The sequence below is a fragment of the Neocloeon triangulifer genome, unplaced genomic scaffold (genome assembly GCF_031216515.1).
Source record: "Neocloeon triangulifer isolate White Clay Creek 2 clone unplaced genomic scaffold, ASM3121651v1 ptg000001l, whole genome shotgun sequence".
Taxonomy (NCBI): Eukaryota; Metazoa; Arthropoda; class Insecta; order Ephemeroptera; family Baetidae; genus Neocloeon; species Neocloeon triangulifer.
Window position 1 is genome coordinate 6,745,862 of NW_026775544.1, and position 23,767 is coordinate 6,769,628.

The 23,767-nt window shown below is 35.4% G+C and overlaps 3 protein-coding genes across 18 annotated transcripts in view; all 3 read right to left on the reverse strand.

The window, feature by feature from the left end:
* The window catches only part of LOC132205125 (calmodulin-binding transcription activator 1), a 242,176-nt gene extending 232,562 nt beyond the window's left edge, over nucleotides 1-9,614 (reverse strand). For 8 of the 15 annotated variants that reach the window (XR_009442678.1, XM_059634025.1, XM_059634017.1 and 5 more), the window contains exons 1-2: nucleotides 9,464-9,614; nucleotides 6,924-7,122 (exon numbers count right to left, since the gene is read on the reverse strand). The gene's annotated coding sequence lies outside the window, so the exon portion shown is untranslated. Of the gene's footprint in view, nucleotides 1-6,923; nucleotides 7,237-9,463 lie in introns of those variants that run through there. The other 7 variants (XR_009442675.1, XM_059634135.1, XM_059634036.1 and 4 more) reach the window with 2 other exon arrangements.
* A 951-nt stretch (nucleotides 9,615-10,565) lies between these two features.
* Nucleotides 10,566-13,727, reverse strand: LOC132199533 (AP-2 complex subunit mu). The gene is made up of 8 exons (XM_059624372.1): nucleotides 13,588-13,727; nucleotides 13,297-13,507; nucleotides 13,026-13,188; nucleotides 12,573-12,791; nucleotides 12,248-12,512; nucleotides 11,452-11,685; nucleotides 11,280-11,391; nucleotides 10,566-11,222 (listed from the first exon to the last, which is right to left on the reverse strand). Exons 2-8 carry the CDS (start codon nucleotides 13,471-13,473, stop codon nucleotides 11,088-11,090), a joined length of 1,305 nt encoding a protein of 434 aa, XP_059480355.1. The 5' UTR covers nucleotides 13,474-13,507; nucleotides 13,588-13,727; the 3' UTR covers nucleotides 10,566-11,087.
* Nucleotides 13,728-17,265: 3,538 nt separating this feature from the next.
* LOC132205775 (alkaline phosphatase, tissue-nonspecific isozyme-like) overlaps nucleotides 17,266-23,767 on the reverse strand; it is a 153,511-nt gene continuing 147,009 nt past the window's right edge. For both annotated transcript variants that reach the window (XM_059635056.1, XM_059635048.1), the window contains one exon: nucleotides 17,266-19,538. In XM_059635056.1, coding sequence (XP_059491039.1) covers nucleotides 19,018-19,538 — 521 coding nt within the window. In that variant the 3' untranslated portion in view covers nucleotides 17,266-19,017. The remainder of the gene's footprint in view (nucleotides 19,539-23,767) is intronic.

A 23,767-nucleotide genomic window follows, 5' to 3' on the forward strand; every position in this document is an offset into this window, starting at 1 on the left:
TCAAACAATTATTTAATAAGAAAATAATGGGTCAATGCGATGAAAGGTAAGTTGAACTGAGGACTGAAAAAATAATAAATAAATTGTGATACTTAATATCATTGAGGAAAAATCAACTAAATTTGCAATTGCACATATAATGTTTCCTGACTATACCGCTTTAATTATTATTACTGTTGTTTATTTGGCGAATTTCTACATCTCATTGGTCGAATTAGATTTTTGAAAATGATTTGCATCAGAAAGACATTTCTAGACAAAACAGCAAAATAAGTTGATTACAGTAAGTTTAATTATATTAAATAATGACCGCTAAAAGAAGAACAGCGTTCCCAATTTGGATAATAAAATGTTATTTTAGATACAATTTCTTAATGTCACTTAGCCAATGTCAATTATTTATAATAATTGATAATTTTGATTTGCTTTAAATTATGGGGCCATTGTTACCAAATTCACAAAACAATGTTGGTTAGAAAAAAAGATGGCAGGTAAATATTAAATATCAACAATAACGCAATAAAAAAAAATTAATAGAATGTTTAAAAATTAATAAATAGTAATATTTAAAATGAAAATAAATTATTCAGATACATTCACAATTGAATTTAAACAGTTTAAAATTATTAACTTTAAATAAGCTTTTCAGACATTGTAAATATTATGTCTGGTAATTGACGATCTGGGCCAACACTGCTGGTAACGATCTGAAAGTGATAAATATCCTCGCAAGGATAACTTTTTTACCCGCAAGCAAAGGAGGGAGCAAAGTGGGAACTGTGGATTCCGTCAAGTGGTAACGGACAGATTGGTCGGATTCATCGTGGTGGAAAAGATAAATGTTCTCCAATTTATTTACACGAAAGACCATCAGACAGAGAATGTGTGAGTGTCGGCGCAAAAAAGCGGAAACGAGGTGAGAGAGTAAGGAGCAGACGAGGTGTTATTCCTAACCGAAGCAGAAAATCATCAGATTTCATTATTCTTCCCATTTGTAGAAAACTCTCAAGGTCGTGAAATATATTATTTTATTTCCACATAAAATATGACTCCGAATTTGTGTAGTTTTTTTTTATCAGGCTCGCCCGTGGACAAATTGACAGTTTACGTGCCGGAATGTTTTATTTATTCTTTTATTTCGGCATAAAATATTGAATTTTATATTCGCCGGCGAATTGGCCCGCGGACAATCAATTACCGAACGCGTGGGGGGTTATTGATCATGTACGCGTCGAAAGTGCTGTGACAATGTAAAGAATTGCATGCTGGCCGCGCGCGATAACTTGTAAATAAATCAGCCGTCTTTTTATTTATTGCTTCGCCGAGTGTTTATCTCGTAATTTTTCATTGCTGATTCTCAGTCGAGAATTCTCCCCATTCCCAAATATATATTTTCGGTTAAAAAAAATGTGCGATAAAAAAAGTGAAACGAAATGATCGACGGAGCGAGATTCGTGAATTTTGTGATTTATGAGACGCGTGACACGACTGGGGGAGAGATGGTGAACGCTTTTATGACTTTATTGATTGTTTTATGTGGTGTGCATTTCTCTTGTGGATTTTCATAAAGATTATTTAAAATGAGGGCTTGATTGCATAATAAATCAATTTGCTTTGTCATTGGTTCAAAAATTGCTACAAATAATGTGATAATACTTTCCAGGAACTTGTTCAATTTGTCATACATTTCAAAGGTTATTTTTTATTCATACTACTCTTTAATTTTTATTATATTTGTTAAAATCTAACTAATTTTTACAGCAGTTTAGTTAGTGATTTTTTTAATATTGCATTGTTTTTTCTTCTCTGATGCGTTGTAAGATTTTTAGCAAAACGAAGACGATTTTTTTATAATTGCTTTACTTTTATATAGTGTGCACAATTGAAAAGATTCAATTTTTTTGTCACAATTAAATGAAATCGCAATTGATCATTAAATTATCACTACACTGTACAGCAAATAAAAAAAGACTTAAAATGGAATCGAATAATATAGCATAACAAAAGATCCAAAGGAAGGAGAAATTAATCGGAACCCGTTGCACGCGCGAAGACAAAAGCGCCTGGTTTGAATGCATTATTTACAAACTTAAACACACATAAATAATGTACGTAATATTGTGCTGGTGGGGATGAATTAATTGTATAAGAAACAATGTCGACAAACGAACTGCCAGGCAGCAAGAGTTTGCAGCAAAGCGTGTCACAAACAGCGAGAGAGAGATTGTATAATTTATTTATCCGGTGGCAAACTCTACGTGTGCATTTGCAATCAGCGTGTAATCCAATTCACTAATTGCAGCGCGAATTAATTACAAAGCGAGCCAAACTGCACACAAAACACTCGAGTGTGAATGCACATGTGTGTGTCGTCGGCCGGGGCAAAAAGTGTGCAGTTGGAAATGCAGTCGGCGGGATGGATGTTTTGCAGCTGAAATACGGCAACGAACACACGCCACGGCTCTTTTAATCAGCCGCTGCTTTGCATTTTGCAAAGTGGCATGCAATTAAAACGCATTTCACCACACCTCTGTGACGTGCCGTGCACAAATTCAGACCCACGAGAACAAATTTTCAGATTCAACCGATTTTATCCGACAAAATTGTAAATTATTTATTTATCACAAGAATTTCATTTTGGTGGTGAGACTTGACTATGGGAAGCGCCAAGTGGTAAAGAAACGACAAAATTAAGGTTTGGCAATACTTTTGGATTGTACAATGCATTAGCCTCTTCAAGTGCTGCTCATACATTGGCTAATTTCAAAATTTAGGATTTATAATGTAACCAGAAATGGCCATATTTTTAAATTAAACTCTTGCTGTGCTCATAAAAAAATTTCAATTAAAAAATATATATAATGTACTAACCAAAATAAAATCAATAATAAACCTTAGATACAAACCTCTCATTTAATTTTAATTGTGTTTTCTTTATTGTAGAAAAAGATAAATTTTGAAACCTGCGCCATAATTTTTAGATTTTTATTTTACATTATTAATAAAAACACTCTTAAAAGCATCCGAATTGTTTTTTCGTTTATCTACTTTTACTTTCAGTATACAAAAGCAATTGTATTTTCAGACGATTATTTGAAGCAAATTTATGTAAGTTGTGCAACTTACTTGATACCATTTTCTTACACTTGCGTGTTTAGGAAAATCGGTTTTAATGTTTTTAAACTGAAATCTACGTGCGGGCGTTTGATATATATTGTATATTTGAAGTACACAATGTTTGGTACTTTCTGAACCTTTATACACGTGAGACTGCTTTAGTGCCGGCGGCCGAAAGTGAGTGCATGACTCTTTGCATTTGGAAATCGTAGATGGTGGCATTGCCCAGCCAGGCGTGACGTCAACTTGAATGTTCGCCCGCGGAGCCGTGCAGCGCATACCTATAATGTTGCGAGGCTTCCCTCCAATTTGCTTCATTGTTGGCGCTCATCACTATTACGGGTCAATCAATCTTTCAAGTGCTCGCGAGAGCACACAGCCTGATTTGCATCCGAGCTACTCTTCGCGGACCATTATGATTATCTGCACAGACGTTCGAACGCTCGCAAATCACATCTCGTCGACTTGGGGATAAAATCAAGCATTATCTGAAACTGGGTCACCCAACTCTGAAACGTTGACAGCAATTATGGCGGGAAATGTGTTGAAGTTATGCAATTGCTTAAAACTTTTTAGATTGAAATACACATTTCATTCCACGAACTTCGGCTTTGTGTGCATTTTTTTCATTTGAACATTTTAAATAATAAAAGAAAAATTGCTAATTAGAGAATCAGCATGATTATTGAGATTTCAAGTACAACAGGTTGTGTAATAGAAATTATTCAGCAGACTCCCTATGTTTGCATTCATATTGTAATTGTTTCAATTTATTTGTTCATTAAAGCCAAATTTAGTGAGTTATTTATTGCAGATCAATTTCGATCTAATTAAATTTCAAGTAAAATTTTCACATCAAAATTTTTAAACGTAAAAAAGCAAATTTATAAATTCATTAATTTTTTTTATTCCTATATCTCTGTGAACTTATAAAAAAAATTTAAATTGATAGTCATTTCAAAGATTTAAAATCATATAGAAATAACAAACTGAAATTAATAAAATATAATATTTGGTTGTTTTACTAGTTAATTTAAAATTTCAGTCCTACACATTATATTTTTTTATCTTTGAAACCGCGAATGATAAAAATACATGATTATATTATTAAGACGAAACTATAATACTTTTTTTGTAAATATAAATAATTTCACACATCTTCAAAGTTCAAGAGGTCTCTTAAATTGATTCAAATTATACGCATAACAGAGAGATAGAGCTCAAGTTATTTTAATTGGCACAAATATGCCCTCTCTTGTGTGTGTGTGGTTCAGCGGGGCGAACAACAGACTCGTTTTTTTTTTTTTTTTTTTTTTTATATATAATGAAGCGACAACAAAGGCTTATTGTGAGAATAACTCGTTTATCACCTGCGACCCAGCATCCGCCGTTTTTTCATTCAATTTATCTAGATGTGCTTAAATTTAGATTAGAATGAGCGCAGAACTATCTGAATCCCTCTCAGCCAGAGTAAATTGGAGGAATCGGAGTGCGAATGGACAAGGTTTTAAAAAAAATTGACACACTATTTTGATCTTTTTTTCTTATGCAAAAAAAAGAGATAATGCCCTGAATAGTTGCACGCACGACAATTTGATAAACTGAACGTGCAGAGATAAATGCAATTTGCTGCACAATTGCAATTTTATTCAAATGCATCGCCCGCTGGAGTGAGCCGAGCAATTTTCACTCAATCAGTGCTCGACAACACGCTTCCACTGATTGTGTTCTAGTGAAGGAATACTTTGAAGTTATAAAAAACACCCACATTTTATCAGCAGTGAAGATAAGGAGGGGTGTGTTGTATCGAGATTATTTTTGTTCAACAACAAAAAAATCAAACTCAAACCCATTAAAAAATTGGCTGAATGCATCGAAAATTTGCATTATATCTTTATTATTAACTGGCTTATTTTACTTATTTTTTTTTTTTTAAATAATTTTTGAAAGTTTCATTACACGATTTCTTTCATTAAGTTATGTTGACTTTGCTACCTCTCAACCGCTCTGACAAAAATAATAAATATTAAAAACCAAATCGCAAAATAATTGTGTGAAATAATGTATATAAATTTGAAATCAAATTTTTTTCTATAATCTTAAAAAAATACATTTTTGAATATTGAATTAACGATGAAACTGTTATTTTTAATACAATAAAATAATAAATATTTAAATTTAAAATGATAGTGTTTTGGGATTTTTCTGAATTTATAAAAGTATAAAATATTGCAATTTCTATAGAAAGTTTATATCGTTTATATATGTTATTTGAAATAATATTTAATATTGTTTTTAAAGCGAAGATTGCATCAATAAATTAATTTGAAAGTTTCAAAACAATTCCAAAGAGTATCTTATTTCTAATTAATACCCATTGCTTCACTGTCTACTTTTGCGCTGATTTAGGCCTTTCACACTGAACGAGGCCGAATAAAAAATGTATCGTGTGAATTAAACAAATTCAGAGGGTTAGAAGCCGTGCAAACTTTTGATTGTGGCAATCAGAGCGCGAGAGAGAAAGAGCGGATCAAAAGGACGTGTGGATCTTTTTGGATTGAGGGCGCGCACCACCCGCGAGAGGGCACTAATTGGCAAGTTCAGAGGTGAACTTGCTAACAATTAGCGGCGCCGAGAGAGACTGACGGAAAATAGACTCGGTGCAGGCAGCGCACGCGAACTTTCGCCACAGAAATGTGCTGTAGGGCCTCGTCGCTGACTCACTCCACCATCGCAAGATCACGCACCTACTTTGCATTTTACGTCCGTTGCAGGTCAAACCTGCCTTCTGGTCGGCAATATTTTTAATTGGCAAAAATGGTTTTTAATCATCTATACTTTTTTTTAACTTATTTTAAAATGTTACGAAATATCAAAATCCTTCCCAATATAACAAAAATAGTACGTTTTTTCAGGCCAAAACAAAATTTTATGTTGACCTGTGTCCTTTTTTAAGCTTTGCAAATCAGAGGTAAAGCTTCAATCTTTTTTTTAACGTACGTATTTGTTAGATTTATTTTAATTATTTATCCCTCTTGGGAAAGGTCATACCAGCGGTAGCAGACAGGCCTGCTAAATCGCGCAAGGGCTGGGATCCTCCTTTTCAGATCCAATATGGTGACCTTTGGCGCCCACTGGACCAGGGAAAGAGGAGAAATAGGCAGAGTTTGCTTGTTAGAAATTTCAAGGATGATGGTGATCATGAATGTGAGCATGGATTGTCTGATGGAAACCGCAGACGCAGAAAACACTGCCGAACTTGCACTGCAGACACGGAAAATGCCTGCAATTTCTCCCGAATCTGCCTGTCGCAGTGATCAATGCACTATGATTTCCTGAATTATTGTGAACTAACTGGCAAGAAGAAGAAACGTAACTTTTTCAAGCCCTGACCCCAGCCGCCGGGATAGAATATTTAATAAATAATAGTATTAAATTAATTTTTAATTCCTATAGAGGTACAGCGGAATTTCATGGATAGAAATGTTCAACTTATTGCATTTTTATACTTGAAGTTCATTTGATCATATTTTATTTTTATATTAGTTTTTAGTCCGTTTTTCTGTTTCTCTTAACTGATGTGCGCAGGTGTCATTTTACTCGATTATTCGTGTGTTTTTACAATTTTTTTTGTCATATTAATGCAAAGTTCGGAAATAATAGTCAATCGGCTAAAAATTTCACACGGTAATTAATTGCAAATCAAAAAATTAGATTGATTCTTTTTTAATTTTAATTAAAAATTAATAATTTTATAAAAAAATAACTTAGTATTTTTCATTATATTGTCAAATGTGAGTACTCACCCTTTTGATGGCACTGTTTTTCTTTAAGTTGATCTGCAGGATGCCATTGGTTGAGGATCACAGTCAAGAGAAAAAACGCGCACAAAATCAATAAGTTTCACACTTTCCTCGGACGAAAAAACGACACTCGAAAAGGCTCACAATCAGTCTCTGGTTGGAAAAACCACTCTCAGGCTGCTGCCGCTCCAGGGTGCCGGATCTGCCAACAGATAGAACACGACCTTGAGAGGCGAGTGACAGCTTCAGTAGCAAAAATAATGCAGTGCAAAGGAAGGGACACGCGACGAGGATGTCACTCGGGCGCTCACTGACCGAGACCGGTGGATGAGGGACGAGCTGGCGAAAGAGCAGGGAAACCTATCAATGGTATGTGAGAGCTGCGACGACTTATAAATTGCTCATCACAGCAGCAGTCGCAGACATGGGGGTCAAAATTTTGTAACCGCTGACAAGACTAATTCCCCGTTACATGATTTTTTTCTTTCTTTCTCATTGCTTAATTTTTTGACTAATTTGAGGTTTAGTAATTTTATCAACTGGATATAAATCATGGTTTATTTGGACAGTGAAAAAACTTACAACTAATAGTAAAATTAGATAAAATCGATATTTTTATTTTATACTTATTATTGTATCAAATAAGTCGTTTTATTATTTGCTAACTTTATTAGGAAAGAAAATTCGAAAATTGGCAAAAATAGTGCGTTAGACTAATATTTTAAATTTAAATTCACCCCTCAAATGATCAACTTTAAATCTGTTTTGATTGTGTACACTATGAACATAAAATTTTATGTTCTGTGTAATTGGTTAAGGGAAATAAACATTAATATAAATACTAAAAGAACTTGTTGTTTTAGATTTTAATATTTAAATAATCGTCGGTGATATTTACTTCAATATCAATTTTCAAAACTGATACAAGCCTTTTGAGCAATCAAAATTGAGCATCAGAAAAATTTGTCAAATTGAATGCGCAGGCAGTGTTAGTGTTTATCATCTGTCTTGTCTTTAATTGGTCGTGCAAAATTCTGGCCGGCGATACTCTTTTGAACTTTGAGCGGTCCTAGCGGCAGCTCTATTTTAAGCCCCCGCGGTGCATTGTGGAATTTCACTGCTGCATCCAAATTCCAAAATAGAAAGGGAAACAGACGCAGCCCGCATATATACGCAGATAAAATGCCTCACATCAGATGAAAGTTTCGATAAAAATTATTTATCTCACGCAAAATGTTATCTTTAAGAAAAATAGACATTTTTAATTATCATTGTATTTGAATTAATTTTAAACTTCAGTTTTTTTAATTTACAGATTATTATTGTTGTTTATTCGTCCACATTGTTACAAATTATTACATTAAACTGTTGTAAAAAATTTACTCAAAAAAAATTAACTGTTGGAAAAGACAGCACTACCACTAACAAGTATTTTGCTAAAACTTCGCAGATCAAAATACCACATCCACTGCAGTGAGATTTTTTTTACATCAATTTTTAAATTTTACGTTTAAATATTTTTGGTCTAATAAATTTTATAGAACTGGGTACTGCTTACATTAAAATTTTTTGTAAAATAAATTGCCCTACTTTTTAATTCTACTATAATATTAAAAATTAAATAGGAAGAAGTGTTTTAAGGGCGTTCGCAAATACACACACAAGAGGTTTGTGACGTTTTCAAGCAAAACAGAGAATCGCTCTATAATGAAAGAATGAGTCATAAGTTGTAAAGAAGAGAGAGATCAGCGCGGTATAAATATAGAAAGTGTAATCTAAGCTGCATCTTCCTTTTTTCCATAAAACACAAGCCTCGTGCCAATATGAATACATAATCTAAAAAATATCAAACATTGGTTTAAAATAATTGAACAAAAAAATATATTAGTTATGTGTCCGCCAAAAAAAAATATTTTTCAATCTATTTTGTATTGTTTGGAATTTGCTATAATTACTTAATTAATTTTTTTTAATGCTTTTGTGTCTTGAGAAATTTTATTAAAACGCAATTTTATTGAGTAATACTAAAACCAAAAATAATAAATATATTGTCAGCGCAGTTGCAAAAATTAATCAAATTTAGTTGCATTTTCACATTTTCTATCTAACTTCATTTTTTCCATTTAATTTCAAACTAGCTTCGTATCATGAAAACTGCCCCAACGTATGGAGATGTCATTCGACGGATTAGACCTCTGCATGTTTAAATACCTTCTCGGGTTTGACAATTAAGGGCATTTAAAAAGGGGGATGGGCCGCAGATTGTCCATTTAAACGCGGCGGGGTCTCAGGACACGCGTTGGCACGACTCGTCGCAGGGCCCATACAGTCTCGGAAAGGGACCCACCAAAAGGGCACCGGTCACCGGTCGTCGCCGGTGATGCATAATTTAGTATTGACTGGAACAGGTGACAAATTGCCGAGCAGCAACACCTTGCTGCGTTCCGGGCCTGCTTCGATCTCGGGCCGACGTCGCCGCTCGGGGCCAGGCCGAGGCGCCGGACGCGGGCCCCGGGGGCGGGCCGGCCGGGGGCGGTACTCACCAGGCCAAAGGTCATCGGCCGCGCCGCGAAACGGGCCGATTCGCTCCTGTTGCAGATGCAGGCAACCCTTCAAGCAGCCATCTGCATAACAGCGCCGTCGATTTCTTGTTTTGACGCAGGTCACACGTGCCGATAGGCCAGAACGGCGAAGCGCCAAACTCAAGTTGGGCAATGGTGCTCATGCTCTTAAGGGAAAGCGCGTTTGCTCTGCTCAGTGTGTAAAAGTCTAGAGCAGAGCTCATGCACATCATATTAAAAACAAAAGTTCATTGTTGAAAAAAAAAATTTTTGTCACATAAAACTTATGTGGTTATATATGAAGTAATTTTTTCACCTGTTGGTTATTACTATTATTATTTTGAAACAATTGAAAACTCATAAGTTTTACCATGAGAGACCCCTTCTTCTCTTTTTCTCCCAATTTAAATGTTTTGTATTGAATGAGAAGAATAAAAAATGATAAGAACAATCAGAACAATTAATACATAAAATAAAATATATTTCCATTTTCATAGCATAATATTTGGGCGTGTTTGTTTATAGTGAAATAAAAACATTTTGCGGAGATAAAAATAAATCAATAAACAACAAAATTCTTGTATAACACATTTTAAAAATTACATAAATATTAAAATAAATTACGCCTTGAAATTTTTAGAGCTCTGTAAACTGTAATAAATAAAGAGCCTAAATAAATAAAACATCCTTTTGCCCCCCGATCGCCCATTACTGAAAAAATTCAACAACCGTTGACATTTTGGCTTGATTTGAATGTGCCATAGTGAAACTCTTTTTTTCGAAAATTGACCTTTTATCAATGATAAAAAATTAATATTTTCGCAAGATGAAATTTGAAATTTTCTGTACATTATCTTGAAAAAAAAAACGCATTTTGATATTTTTAAATTATTTAAATGACTTTTGGGATACTGAGAAAGTATACAGAATATTTTATATTGGTCAAATAGTTATATCGATCATTAATTCTCCACCCCAACTTATATGTGAAGTAGATTCAGTATGTTAATTAACTTTATAAAATTTTAATAATAAAGTAAAACGTTTTAGAGTTGTTAAATCTTCTAGCAAAACAATTGCTGAATTGACTTCTATAACATCATATCATTTATTTGAATGCATCATACATTTTTATGCTTGATCGCTGCAACAGTAACTGTTTCATATTAATCATATTGATATCCATTTCATACACATACCTCTTACATATATGCCACTACTTCGATTTTACAGGATACTTAATTTTTTTTATTTGGAAAAACAAGAGCTGATGTTTTTTAATGAGGCTCAACAAAGTTCGTAACAAAACTACAATAGAAAATAGGTTCAACCGACAAATAATAGAATAGATTTATCACCAGCACACTCGAAACAAGATAAACCGTAAGGTTTTTTCTTTCAATTCTGGAACTACATAAGATATATCCTCTTTATTTTTAGTTTCATCTGCCTCGTTATTGTCCTACCCTCATGCGATTTTGTGTGCAGCATGTTAAAAAGGCCCGAACAACTTTATCTGGTAGCTGGAATGTGGTCGACTTGAATTTCTTTTTGTTAGATTAAATGTCGGATTACACTTGAGATTCCCCGTTGATTTGACAGACAATTAACAGCGCGTCTCATACAGCCCGCTACGACCAATGTAGCGCACCCATTTGATCACATCGTGGTCAGAGTAGTTCAGTTTGGACTCGAACACCTTCAGGTAGCGCACCTTGAAGCCGGAAGGTGCAAATGGAACCTGGAAAATTCCATGAATTATTTTAATTTTTTTTAAGTTTCTTTTCTCCAAATTCACCTCAAAGTTCATGGAAATGGGAGGTCTGGTCCACTTCTTTTTGGTATCAGTTTCCAGCAGTTCAATTTCTGCAGAGAGCTGTGTTTCTTTCAGGCCAGCCATTCTCTTGATCCTTTATCAAAAAATCCCGGAATTAAAACATTTTCATTTTTGGATTAAAATATAGAATTACTTCCAAACAATGGCGTTTTCAGAGGCCTTGTACTTTGCCTTTCCCTTAAGGCAGATGAGCTGCACCCCGGAGGTGTTGAGGGGGGTTGGAATTTTGACTTCAATCTTCTGTCCAAGCAGCGACTGTTTGAAGTTGGATTTGAGCACCACTTTGACCTCCATTTTTGTTCGACCAACTTCTCTGACCAGCGGGATCACTCGGAATGGCAGAGATATGTCCTTGGTTGTGCGATATCTAAAATTTTAAAGCATATTTTAAAACATAAAAAATAGAGGAATTATTATTATTTATTTTTCTGTCGATTCAAAATTTTGAAACTTGAAAAGAGAAGAGAGGGTTTACAACTAGCAGATGTCCGACATCAAAAGAGACTCGGCCACCGTAATCAATAAAAGACCAAACGACCAAAAGACTTGAACGGTGTAAAAAATCCTAACTTAGGGTCCGATTGCAAGATATGTCACATATGGTAGTGTTCGCAGGAAAATGACCGGCGTCCCCACTACTACATTCATTCATCTATAAGTTCCAATGCAATTGACAGGCGGAGCCCTTTTTTCTGCCGGCCATTTTTTTCATTTTTTTGAGAGCACAAACGCACAAAAAAAATTTAGAAATAAATGAAATCAATAATTATTCACTTCATTGCCTTTTAAGGCTTATTTTTGAATGAAGTATGCTTGGTACAATCAAGATCTTAAGAGTTTGAAGCCTTTTTGAAAGCCAATCAGATCCACTCTTCCAAAATGGGAACCCTTTGATAATAATATAATGTTGTTTATTTTGAAGAATTTACCTCATGAGCTCAAATTCACCATCAGGCGGAATGAAGCTAATGGAGTGCTCGGTCTCAAACTTGGAAAGTTTGACGCACTGATGGAACTGACAGTCATCAATGACAACCACTGGTTTTCCAGACCTGGCCGGATCCTCGGTTGTCATTCCCTTGCCTTTGGCCTCCATAACAATTTTGTCGTTGATTCCGAACTTGCACTCGGGCATGCCAGACAGATAAGACTTCATGACAACTTTTCCCGCAACGTGGGCAGACAAGACTTGGCCTAAATAAACAGGAACAGTAAAATAAAACTCTTTTTAATCTTTTTAGTTAACAAACTGACCTTGTGGAGACATAAGCAGATTGACGTATTCAAGGACGTCCAAGAAGAGTTCGTTGCGCCTGTATTTAATTCCCTCTCGGCGCCAACCGATTTGGCCGGTGACCTGAGAGGTGATCTGGGCTTGCTCTTCCTTAGTTTGCGACTTGATTCCCTGCTGGGTGATGAAGGTTTTCAGCACACCAGTGTCAGTGTTCTGGGGGTAGCCAAAGTCCAGAATTTCTAAAATTTAGGAAAATGAATTAAAGCCAAAATTTTTTTAGCGCTAGGCAAACAACGTAAACTAACTAATCAAATAAAAGTTAATAATTCACAGAAATATCAACTAAAGAACTGAAAAAATGACTAATTTTTATGAAAAGTTTTTTTTCTAATAAAGACATAGCATTTAATGTCCTTTTCAGATGAAATGTGCATATGAATAAAGTCAATTTTACTTAAACAAATTTCACAAACCATCAAGCAGCTCGTAGATAAGCACAAAGTTATTCTTGATATTTTCCTCCGAAATCTTTCCGAAATAGGACTGCATGACGTCGATGACCTTGAGCATGAACTCGAACACCATGGCGGCGTTCACATTCTGCTTGGTGACCGCGGCCATCCAAATATTCGCTCGCTGGAATGCAGAAAACCAAGTCAGAAAATGTATGTGTCAAAAAAGGGGGCGTCGATTCCTGGCTTATCGATTTCCTTTCCGGTCTCTTTTATTTCTTGATATTCTCACCTTGATGTGGAAAAACGAGGTTCGGGCGATGTTGGTGACCGGCGAGCGCACTTGCTGCCTCGCGTGGATGACGTTGACGCGGAAAGCGTCCACGGCATTGCGTCCGATGTCGTCCCGGTACACCCGAGAGATGAGAACCTCCCCCTTGTGGTTGTACACGAAGAGGCCTCCGATCATCTTGATTTACAGTTTTTTCCTCGCCAACTCTAGCCTGAAAACATCCTTTGATTAATAAACTTCAAATCCAATGATTACATGCAAAGCCAGCTTAAATATTTCCGTTAAAATTACCCAAATTTTCGGCGCAACAACAACGGCGAATAATTCCTTCGATCTATAAAATGATGGCGACGGTGAGCTGAGCTGAAAGCTGAACTGTCAAAGTGTCAACGACCGCCGCTATGCGCCGCTGATCGTGTTAGCGACCGGTGCTGGCATCTGGCACTGTTTTGACGAAAGATTGTTTTTTGAACTCGTTACTTTTGAGTGCGCGGTAAAAATGACGTCAAAATAAATTATGGGTGGGTCCGAATATCAGAGAAACGATTCTAGAAACGATTCTTGAGAAACGTTTCTCGAGAAATGATTCTGGAGAAACGTTTCTCGAGAAACGTTTCTCGAGAAATGATTCTAGAGAAACGTTTCTCGAGAAAAGATTCTCGCGCAAAGATTCTCCAGGATCGTTTCTGCCTTTAAAACTCAACTAAAGAATCGATCCTTGAGAATCCTTGCGCGAGAATCTTTTCTCGAGAAACGTTTCTCTAGAATCATTTCTCGAGAAACGTTTCTCGAGAAACGTTTCTCCAGAATCATTTCTCGAGAAACGTTTCTCAAGAATCGTTTCTAGAATCGTTTCTCTGATATTCGGACCCACCCTATATCTCTCATTATCAAAGGAATAAAAGGGAAAAAAATATTGAAAAGAAAGCAGATAACTTTAAAAAAATTCAGAAAGCCTAACCACATTATGGCGTGAACATTGTAATTTATCAACACTTAATACAATACACATATTTGCTTCTTTAATTAATACATAATTCTAATTTGATATTAGGAAACACATTATGTACTCGCGTAAAGGTTTCTTGCATATCTAAATTGGCTAAATTGTCTTAATTGAGGATATTTGTTGTATTTGATATGAAATAAGTATTATAATAAATAAGTGAATATTTTAAACTTCTAGAACGTCATACAAAAATAAGCATTCAATAAAATTAATTAAAAGTAAACTCCTTGTTTGAATTCATATATATACAATATTTTTTTCTATAAAATTTTCAGGTACTTAATTCTCTTCTTCATTGTCGCGGGGTGACGTCATGCAGCTCCAATATCGAGCTCCTCTCATCCATTCCGCAACCCGCAACTCCTGAGCTCCCACATTTTGCCCATTTCCATTTATTTTTTGGTCGTTTGTGATGCACACAAGGCTTGTCGCGTCGGTGGCATATGTTGCAGGCTCGTGATGTACAGACACAGCCCAAATAATTCCACTCTCTCGCACCACAAGGGTGTGGGTGGGTGGAAAGGCGTATTTTATCTACACCTTGCATTATTCGCGACGGGCGTGTGTTAGGGGCTGGATTATATCATAGCTGTGCTGGGTCTCATTTATCACACTTTCCGTAATCAGCTTATTTTCGCGCTCTCTCTTTCTGTGCAAATGTATACAATGCGTTGTATGAGTTGTGAGTAGAAAAAAAGCATTCCTACTACATTTTTTTCACTCCACATCATTTGGTGCAAAAAAATGTGCACATCAACATTATGAATTCCATTCAATTATCCCACATGAAAAAATAAATCCCCTTTAAGGCCTTCCCCACTGTTTATTTTTATCTTTTTGTTTGATTTCAAAAGTAATAAAATTTCCAAAAATTTCTACACTTTGATAAAAATTCCGATTGAAAATTTCAGGGGTTCATCAAAGAGGTTTTTTCTCACCCAAATAATTTGAACGTTGAATCTTAGGGAAATATTTTTTTTAGATATTTCTTATTTGGTGGAATTAAGTGATTTGGCAATCAAATGATAAAAGTCAACGAGGTTCAAACGCTTTGGCTGATCAGGCGAACCTTTGATGAACCCCTTTTCATCCCTTCTGAATAATTGATGGCGATTTGGGTAAAACATGAAAATTATTTTCTTTTGGATTCAAGAATAATAATCAGAGAGCCCCATTAAATAGAAATAAAAAGGGTACAATTGAAAGAATAATTTGTTAAAAAAAAAGACAGCATATTAAACAGGTAGTCCTCTTTTTTATTTTCAATAGTGAATCCTCTTAAACAACAATTTTACAAATAATTCCTTATTATCCCTCAAAATGTTGCAACTAAACACTCCTCTCGTCAATGGAAGGGAAATTTCCCAATTTCCAATTACGGGCGAACAAATATAATCCTGAAAGAAAACGTTTTCAAAACATCTGACAGAGAATTTCTGCTGCTGCTTTTTCATATATGAAACAGAAGGAAACAAAACGAGCACTGGCAATTCAGTTTTTGCGCGAGCACTTTAGTGCAAGGAGATTGTGTGCCTTCAATTCTATAGTTTTGCAGGGGGAGAAGTGCAACGCCCGTAGTCACGTCGCAACACACAACTGCGCGCCGGAGAATCTGTCGAGGGTTTTGTCTTTTCTGTTCATACAAACTATGAGAAGTTTTTTTCTTGTTATATATATAGTAAAAAGACAAGGTTCTCGCCAACACTTGCTAAGCTGAACGCATACATTCTCACACACGCACACACAACACTTTTTCTTCGTTTCGCAGGAATCACATTTCGAACAACCATAGCTTCTCCTTTTTCTCTTTGTTTTATGCAAGAGTCACTTTGAAGGTGGGAGATTGCGATTATTCAGCACTGGCTTGGTAAATGGTTATAAATTTCTGTTTATTCTTTTGCTGCATGAAATTAAAGTTCATTAATAAAAAAATAAAAAACAGTCTGATTTAATATTTAAAATAAAAAATATATAATACAGGGTGGCCCATAAGTAATCCGTGGTTTTTAAACGCTCGCCACGAACGAACGGCTGGACGAAATGTCATTTTCTCGGCAGATTCTGAAAGCCCAACTTCACAAGTTTTTGGCTAGCACAATGAGAAATTTCGCAAATTTGAAAATCCAATAGATTTTACAGGAAAACTAAAAAGTGCCAAGTTGCCTTATGGGAGCGCCCATGTAGCGGAAAATGAGTGTTCGAGGGTAGAAGTGTGAAACATGTTTTTAGGGGTAAACGACCTCCCTGAACACCGTGACGTGGCCAGATTCTCGAAATTTTGCTTCCTTCTAATTTTTTTCTTGACCAATTTATTATTTGCAAAAAGTGATCAAAAAAAATGAACGCTTGAAGATAAAAATCTGCAAATTGCTGGAGGTGTGGATCTTGAACATAAAAACAACGTAATTTTCCAAACTTGTTATTTTCTGGAAAATTGCCCATTTTCACAAGGGGTCCACGTTTTGGTCCATTTCTCAACTTCTATGGGAGCTAGAAACAAAACTTGAGGTGATTCTGAAAGCTGATTAAATTTCCAATTTTTTTTCTGTAAACAGCAACTTTCCAACGACGGCTGATTTTCCGGAAAAGTAAAGTAAAAAACTAACTTATTTTTCACAGGGAGTATGCAACCCGCAACCAAAAGTCTAAATAGCCAAAATGTAGCTTGGTTCTTTGGCAAAACACCCCTAAAATTTCAAAACTTTTCCTTCAGCCGTTTTTCCGCAATCGCCGATTTTCCCGACCCTTTTTGAGGAGAACAAAACTTTTCCGGAAAGGCGTGTGTGATACATCATTCGATTAGGCACATCAAGGAGATGCTAGAAATAAAATTTTATCAAAATCGGATCATTTTTCCAATTTTTAGAGCATTTTCCATTAATTAAAAAAAATTGGAAATTCAAACTGCTCTAAAAATTGGAAAAATGATCCGATTTTGATAAAATTTTATTTCTAGCATCTCCTTGATGTGCCTAATCGAATGATGTATCACAAACGCCTTTCCGGAAAAGTTTTGTTCTCCTCAAAAGGGGTCGGGAAAATCGGCGATTGCGGAAAAACGGCTGAAGGAAAAGTTTTGAAATTTTAGGGGTGTTTTGCCAAAGAACCAAGCTACATTTTGGCTATTTAGACTTTTGGTTGCGGGTTGCATACTCCCTGTGAAAAATAAGTTAGTTTTTTACTTTACTTTTCCGGAAAATCAGCCGTCGTTGGAAAGTTGCTGTTTACAAAAAAAAAAATTGGAAATTTAATCAGCTTTCAGAATCACCTCAAGTTTTGTTTCTAGCTCCCATAGAAGTTGAGAAATGGACCAAAACGTGGACCCCTTGTGAAAATGGGCAATTTTCCAGAAAATAACAAGTTTGGAAAATTACGTTGTTTTTATGTTCAAGATCCACACCTCCAGCAATTTGCAGATTTTTATCTTCAAGCGTTCATTTTTTTTGATCACTTTTTGCAAATAATAAATTGGTCAAGAAAAAAATTAGAAGGAAGCAAAATTTCGAGAATCTGGCCACGTCACGGTGTTCAGGGAGGTCGTTTACCCCTAAAAACATGTTTCACACTTCTACCCTCGAACACTCATTTTCCGCTACATGGGCGCTCCCATAAGGCAACTTGGCACTTTTTAGTTTTCCTGTAAAATCTATTGGATTTTCAAATTTGCGAAATTTCTCATTGTGCCAGCCAAAAACTTGTGAAGTTGGGCTTTCAGAATCTGCCAAGAAAATGAAATTTCGTCCAGCCGTTCGTTCGTGGCGAGCGTTTAAAAACCACGGATTACTTATGGGCCACCCTGTATAATTATTAGTATAATTATTTTCTTTATAAATTTAAATTGGTGCTTTTAGTAGTATTACTTTGTCTCCTCCATTAAAAGTTGGTTGAGTTTCTCTACAGTTCAAGGCAAAAGATTGCAAACTAACCAATGACCAATAAAAAGCAAAAATTTCACCCAGAAACCTAGCCTGAAAATAACAAAGTCTGGGAATTTACTTCAAACAAGACTAAAATATATAAACGTGGCGTTTGAATAATCTTGATAATTTGTTTGTTCATAATATTGGGAATCTTTTTATATTAACTGAATTATTAAATGTATTGTAATAGCTTCCCAGACCTAGTTTCGAAAATCATTTTGAATTAAATTTTAAATTTGTATAATTTTTGAATGCATAAATGATGTGTCCCGTGCAATTGCCTTTGTGATAGATCAATAAACACAATTTGCAACTATAAATTATTTCAGAGAATTTAGTAAGCAAGTGAATCTGGAGATTTGTGAACAGCAAAAATTAATGACAGCTTAATGTGCAATTTTTAATTTCCAAATGGGAGAAAAAATTATTTTTTACTTTTTTTAGCTTCAAAAATACTCATTGTAATTCAATGTAAAAGATATAATGAAAAATGATTGAGCCTTTACAAATTAACATTGTTCAAAATAAAAATATGACCAAAAGGGATGGGATAAATTTTGTAAGCCTATACAAATTGCATGACTTCAATTCCATCCTCTGTTGAACTATTTTAATCTGTGAGACCAGCACTTTTAAAATCGCAATCGAGAACATCACCACATTAGAGAGTAAGTCCTATTATAAAAAATACCCTTCTTGCTAAAATATCATTGATCTCTGTCCGTGAATAAAATGATATTATTCCGATTCGGCGCGGCGATTCTTTAACTCGGCCGCTCTTCAAAGTCCCATTCAACTAGTGCAGGCGGCCAGGGTCGCAGCCAGCAGGACGAGGGCCATCGCTATAGAGGCCGCGGGGGCGGCAGAGGCGGCAGCCGCCGCCTCCACGGTAAGGGCCGGACGCTGGGCGTGCGGCGTCGACACGTTTTCCTTGCGGTCGGCGGCGGACGAGGAGGCCGCGGCCGCCGGGTCGGTCGGACACGCCGCGTCCTTCTGCGGCTCACTGCACCGGTCCTTCTGCGAACCGACGCACGCCGCGTAGGCGATCGCGTGCGGGATGAACGTCTGGTCGATGACCCCGCGGAAGGCGTGCGCCATTGGGCCCTGTGCGTACACGGGCACGTCCTCGCCGCCGTGTGTTGCCCATTGTCGTGGCACGGCCGCCTGCTGCACGTAGTTCTTGTCCAACGGGTCCGAACCGGTCATGTTGTCGCGTTTGCCGCTCACTGGGTGCCGACCGAAGCCGGGGCCGTTGCCGTACAAAAGGGTTGTGTACGGCATCTGGTCCACGTCCGACGGCTTGATGTCGGTGCCTGCAAAAATTTTTCATAAAATTAGAACAGAAGTTTATCAATAAGTTTCAAATTAGAAAAATTAAAAAATTCAGAAATAAAAAAACTTATATAATTTCGTATAATTTAGTATTTTTCGGTATTTTGCTCATTTCTTATTCATCAAATAATAATAAAATAACATGTAAATAAAAAATTAAAATCCGCAAAAATATTTTACAGTAAATTTAATAATTATTTACCGCTTAAACGAAAATTTTATTAATGCCTTATACCTTTACTAAAGTTTTTCACCATAATTATTAATTTAAATCTGAAGATCTCTCTGTCTCTGGTTTCAGTCGATTAATATTTTTAAGACCAATAAATCCATGATTATATAATTGCCTCCATTTTCGTGATATTTGAAGAATAAACAATTATAATGATTACCACGTTTATGATGAAGCGTCAAAAAAGAAGAATTAAAAAAAATCATCGTTATCTCTATTCTAAAAATATTTATCAACAAATATCAATTATTATACATAGTTCATTTTAAGGTTTTATAAATTATTGTTAAGACACGTGACATTTAAAATTTCCTCACGATTCTGGGTAAGAGATATTTGAGTAAAGTTAAAATCTCGCTTTTTGTTAATAGAAATAATGCAACTAAGAAAATGGAATTTAGACAATCCTTCTGTGCAATTACTGAAAACCTAGCATTTTTACGAATTATTAGATCGTGTAATTGTTCAAAGCAATTTAACATGTATCGCTCATATTTTAAATTGTTGATAATGAGACTTGGTGATGCTCGCAGCAGCTTTCTAAAGAACAAAGATTGAGTTTTTAAGTATAATAGATTCAGCTTATTTAACAGAAAATAATAAATAGTTCTGATTGTGAAAAAAAAACGCAGCTTATGTTAGTTTCATTTGCTCAATAATTTTGCTTCAAACTTCAAAATATTACTAACAAATAAATAAAATAAAATAAGTAACAATATTTTTAGGTTCAATTGTAGTTTTATTATTGTAGCAATTTTAATACAATTAAAATTAAAAATAATTTTATCATCATGTCATTGGAGCTCAAAGCGTGGAGTTTGCGATCCTCGGTGCCCTTGCAGAATAAAGTTAGCGCGGTGAGTGATTGCGAAACTTTAGACCACAAAGGCCCTCTCGGCCAATTCTGACAACCAAATTCCTTTCTTAAGCCGCTCCACTCCGCAGAAACAAAGTTTGATTGGTATAGTGAAACATAATAAATAACCCTGGGCATTTCCAACCCTGACCAAAATTCAGCACTTGACTCTCATTACGATGGCGTATATCGGAATCTCAGTTATTTATGTTTTGCGGCGAGCAAATTTCCTTATTAGAACAAGTGGGGTGTGCACTTGAAAAGTTGAATTACAGCCCTGCTTTATTGCTGCACCTAAGCGCCTCGCGCACCAAATAATAAATAACAAGGAAAAATGGGAGTGCCCGACGTTTTCTTCTAATTTTTTTCTCTCGAGCGAGAAAAAGCAGGCAGGCTGCTGCGGAAGAGAGACTTTTGCTCCCTGACATTGAAAATGACCACGGACCCTTAATAGATATAAACCTACCAGAGGGCAGAAGTAAATAAAACTCGAATGTGGCGAACTGGTGTTGTGGAAATTTGGCGGTATTGTGCCGCGAACGCGGCACGAAATTGAATTATCTACGGCGACCAGACCTTTTGAAATTTATGTCAAAAAGTTGCAACGAAACACACTTTCTTTCCATTCACAATGAGGAAAAATGTGTGTTTGCCAAAAAGTAGCAGGTTTGGAGAAAAATTCTTCGAGGAGAAAAAATGAAATCCGTTTTTATCAAAATGAATTCCACTCCGGCGCCGGATTTAATTTCGCGTCTCCGCACACGGGTGCACACGAAAATTTGTTGTGAACCGCCCCAGGCGAGCAAATAAAGTGCGGAACATACGGAGCAATATTGTTCTTTATTGCCAGGGATCCGTGTTTTGATTTGAAAAGGGTCGGCGGCAGTGAGCGCACAAAAAAATATTTCTTATTGGCAAAATGTTGAAAAAAAAAAATGGGTAATCTTATCTACATAGGGCCTATATATGCTGGTATCTGAAAATTATTTTAAAATTTACAATTAATAAACTGATCTGCAAAACTTAATAACAAACTTCACCTTGAAGTTTCTTAAAATAAAATATAAATCAAATTGTTTTTTAATAAACTAAATTTGTACCAATAAAATTTATAAGTATATGGAAAACAAGAACAAAAATTAAAAAAAAAAAAAAAATGCACCGAATTGTTTATTTTTATAATATTCAGTCATCAGGGTACGTTCTACTGTGATGCACAAGAAATCAAGCCTCCAGCTAATAGCTGTAACTAGTCAAGTTGTTGTTACTTCTGTTTACAAAAACAAACTATGTAACGAGGAAAAGCAAGTTGCAGTTCATTTATTTTTTAAAAGAAGATATTAATCAAAATAATTAATTTTTGCACCAATATTCATGAAACCTCAGAAATCCACACATATTTGAAATATTTTATTATTATTTTGGATATATATTTTTTACATCAGCTTTTTTATTTTGTTAAGAACTGATGTCTTAAGCCTGAATGACCTCCAACCTCATAATTTTCAAATTGTCTTTTGGATATTTTATTTATTTTTTATAACGTCATTTAACGCACAACATCCCCCTTTCCTCAGCGGGGAATATATAATTGCGGTGACCTACTTGAAATTCCAAGGGAAAGGCAGGCAGAAATGCGTCAGATTCAATTAAAGTTTTACACACAGCGGAAAGGGTTGATAGAATCCATCGCGAGTATAATGAAATTGATTGGTCATGTCGTATGGTTTAATTTGGCGCACTGCAGGCCCGCACGAATAAATTCAATTCAATATTCGCCATAAAATTTAATAATGAAAGAGATGCGTATAGAACTGTGTGCCGATGCGGCGACCGCACAAGTTGGTAAACACAATTCGCTAGTTCGCTTCATTAACTCCCATGTTGCCTACAGAACTGAAAAAATTATAAGCCCGCACTTTAATAATATGTACACACAAAATGCTGTATTGTGATTTTTTTTAATCAAATGTTTAGAATTGATTGAACAATTTGCCTGCAAAAATTCACCAGTCATTCCTACAATAATTTCATCAAACGTGACTTCAGCGATTGTTTGTGACAAAATTGTTTGATTAATATAAAAAAATAGTAATAAAAAAAATTGATGTTAAAAGTGAAGTGCCTGTACTTCTTACTTCTTAAAGCGCAAAAAAACAATTCATTATAATTTTCAGAAAATATTTTGTGGCAAATTGTTATTAATAAAATTTAAATTAATCAACTATCCCTAATCATGAAAAATTTTGATAAAAAATTAATTTGAACAAAGTTTTAATTGTTCTGAATGTGAAATATAGGAAAAGGATTAATGTTGTTAAAATCGTTCAAATAAAATTTATCAGTTTAATATTTTTTTGCTCCCTCTCACATGCTTGGAGATTAATGCGCCTTAATGTTAATTTTTATCATTGATAAATCAAATTTATGTTCATTATTAAAATTATGGCCTTTTATTTTGCTAATAAATGTTAGATATATGTTATAATCAGCATGAATACTTAAATTAAATTGACAAGTCTCATTTATGGACATACATGTGTGTTCTATTTTATATAAATTGCCATCACTTTCACGTCACTAATTAAATGCATGGTGCAGGTTTAACGGTGGATTGGACATCGTTTTCATTTATGACGTGTTGACCGGACGATTTGACGAGATGGCACACTACTTTTCAAATTGTATAAACTCGGGGTCGCGGCGGGTTTACATTTTGACGTTTTATATACGTTTTCGCTGCACGTGCGCGCGGGTCGCAGTTTCAACAAATAGCATCGGAGCGTGGGAGTTTGAGGCAGGCAGCGTTTGATGTGAATCAATTTGTGTTTATGAGTTGCTGCACACATACGGCCGTATACAGAGAGCACGGTGGAAAGGTCCTTTTTGGCTGATTGCCAGCTAATAAGTTTCGAAATTGCCTCTCGCTATCGGCGGGTGACACGCGCGCGGCTCCACAATCATAATTCCAACGGCTAATTCTCCATGCACAAAGTATAGACAAACATAAACTGACTAATTGAAAAAATGCTCAAGTTTGATTACCATCGGTTACAATTAGAGCAGTTTTGAAATTTAATTCTAACGCAGCAGCTTAATCGAAATTTATTTAGATTACAAAA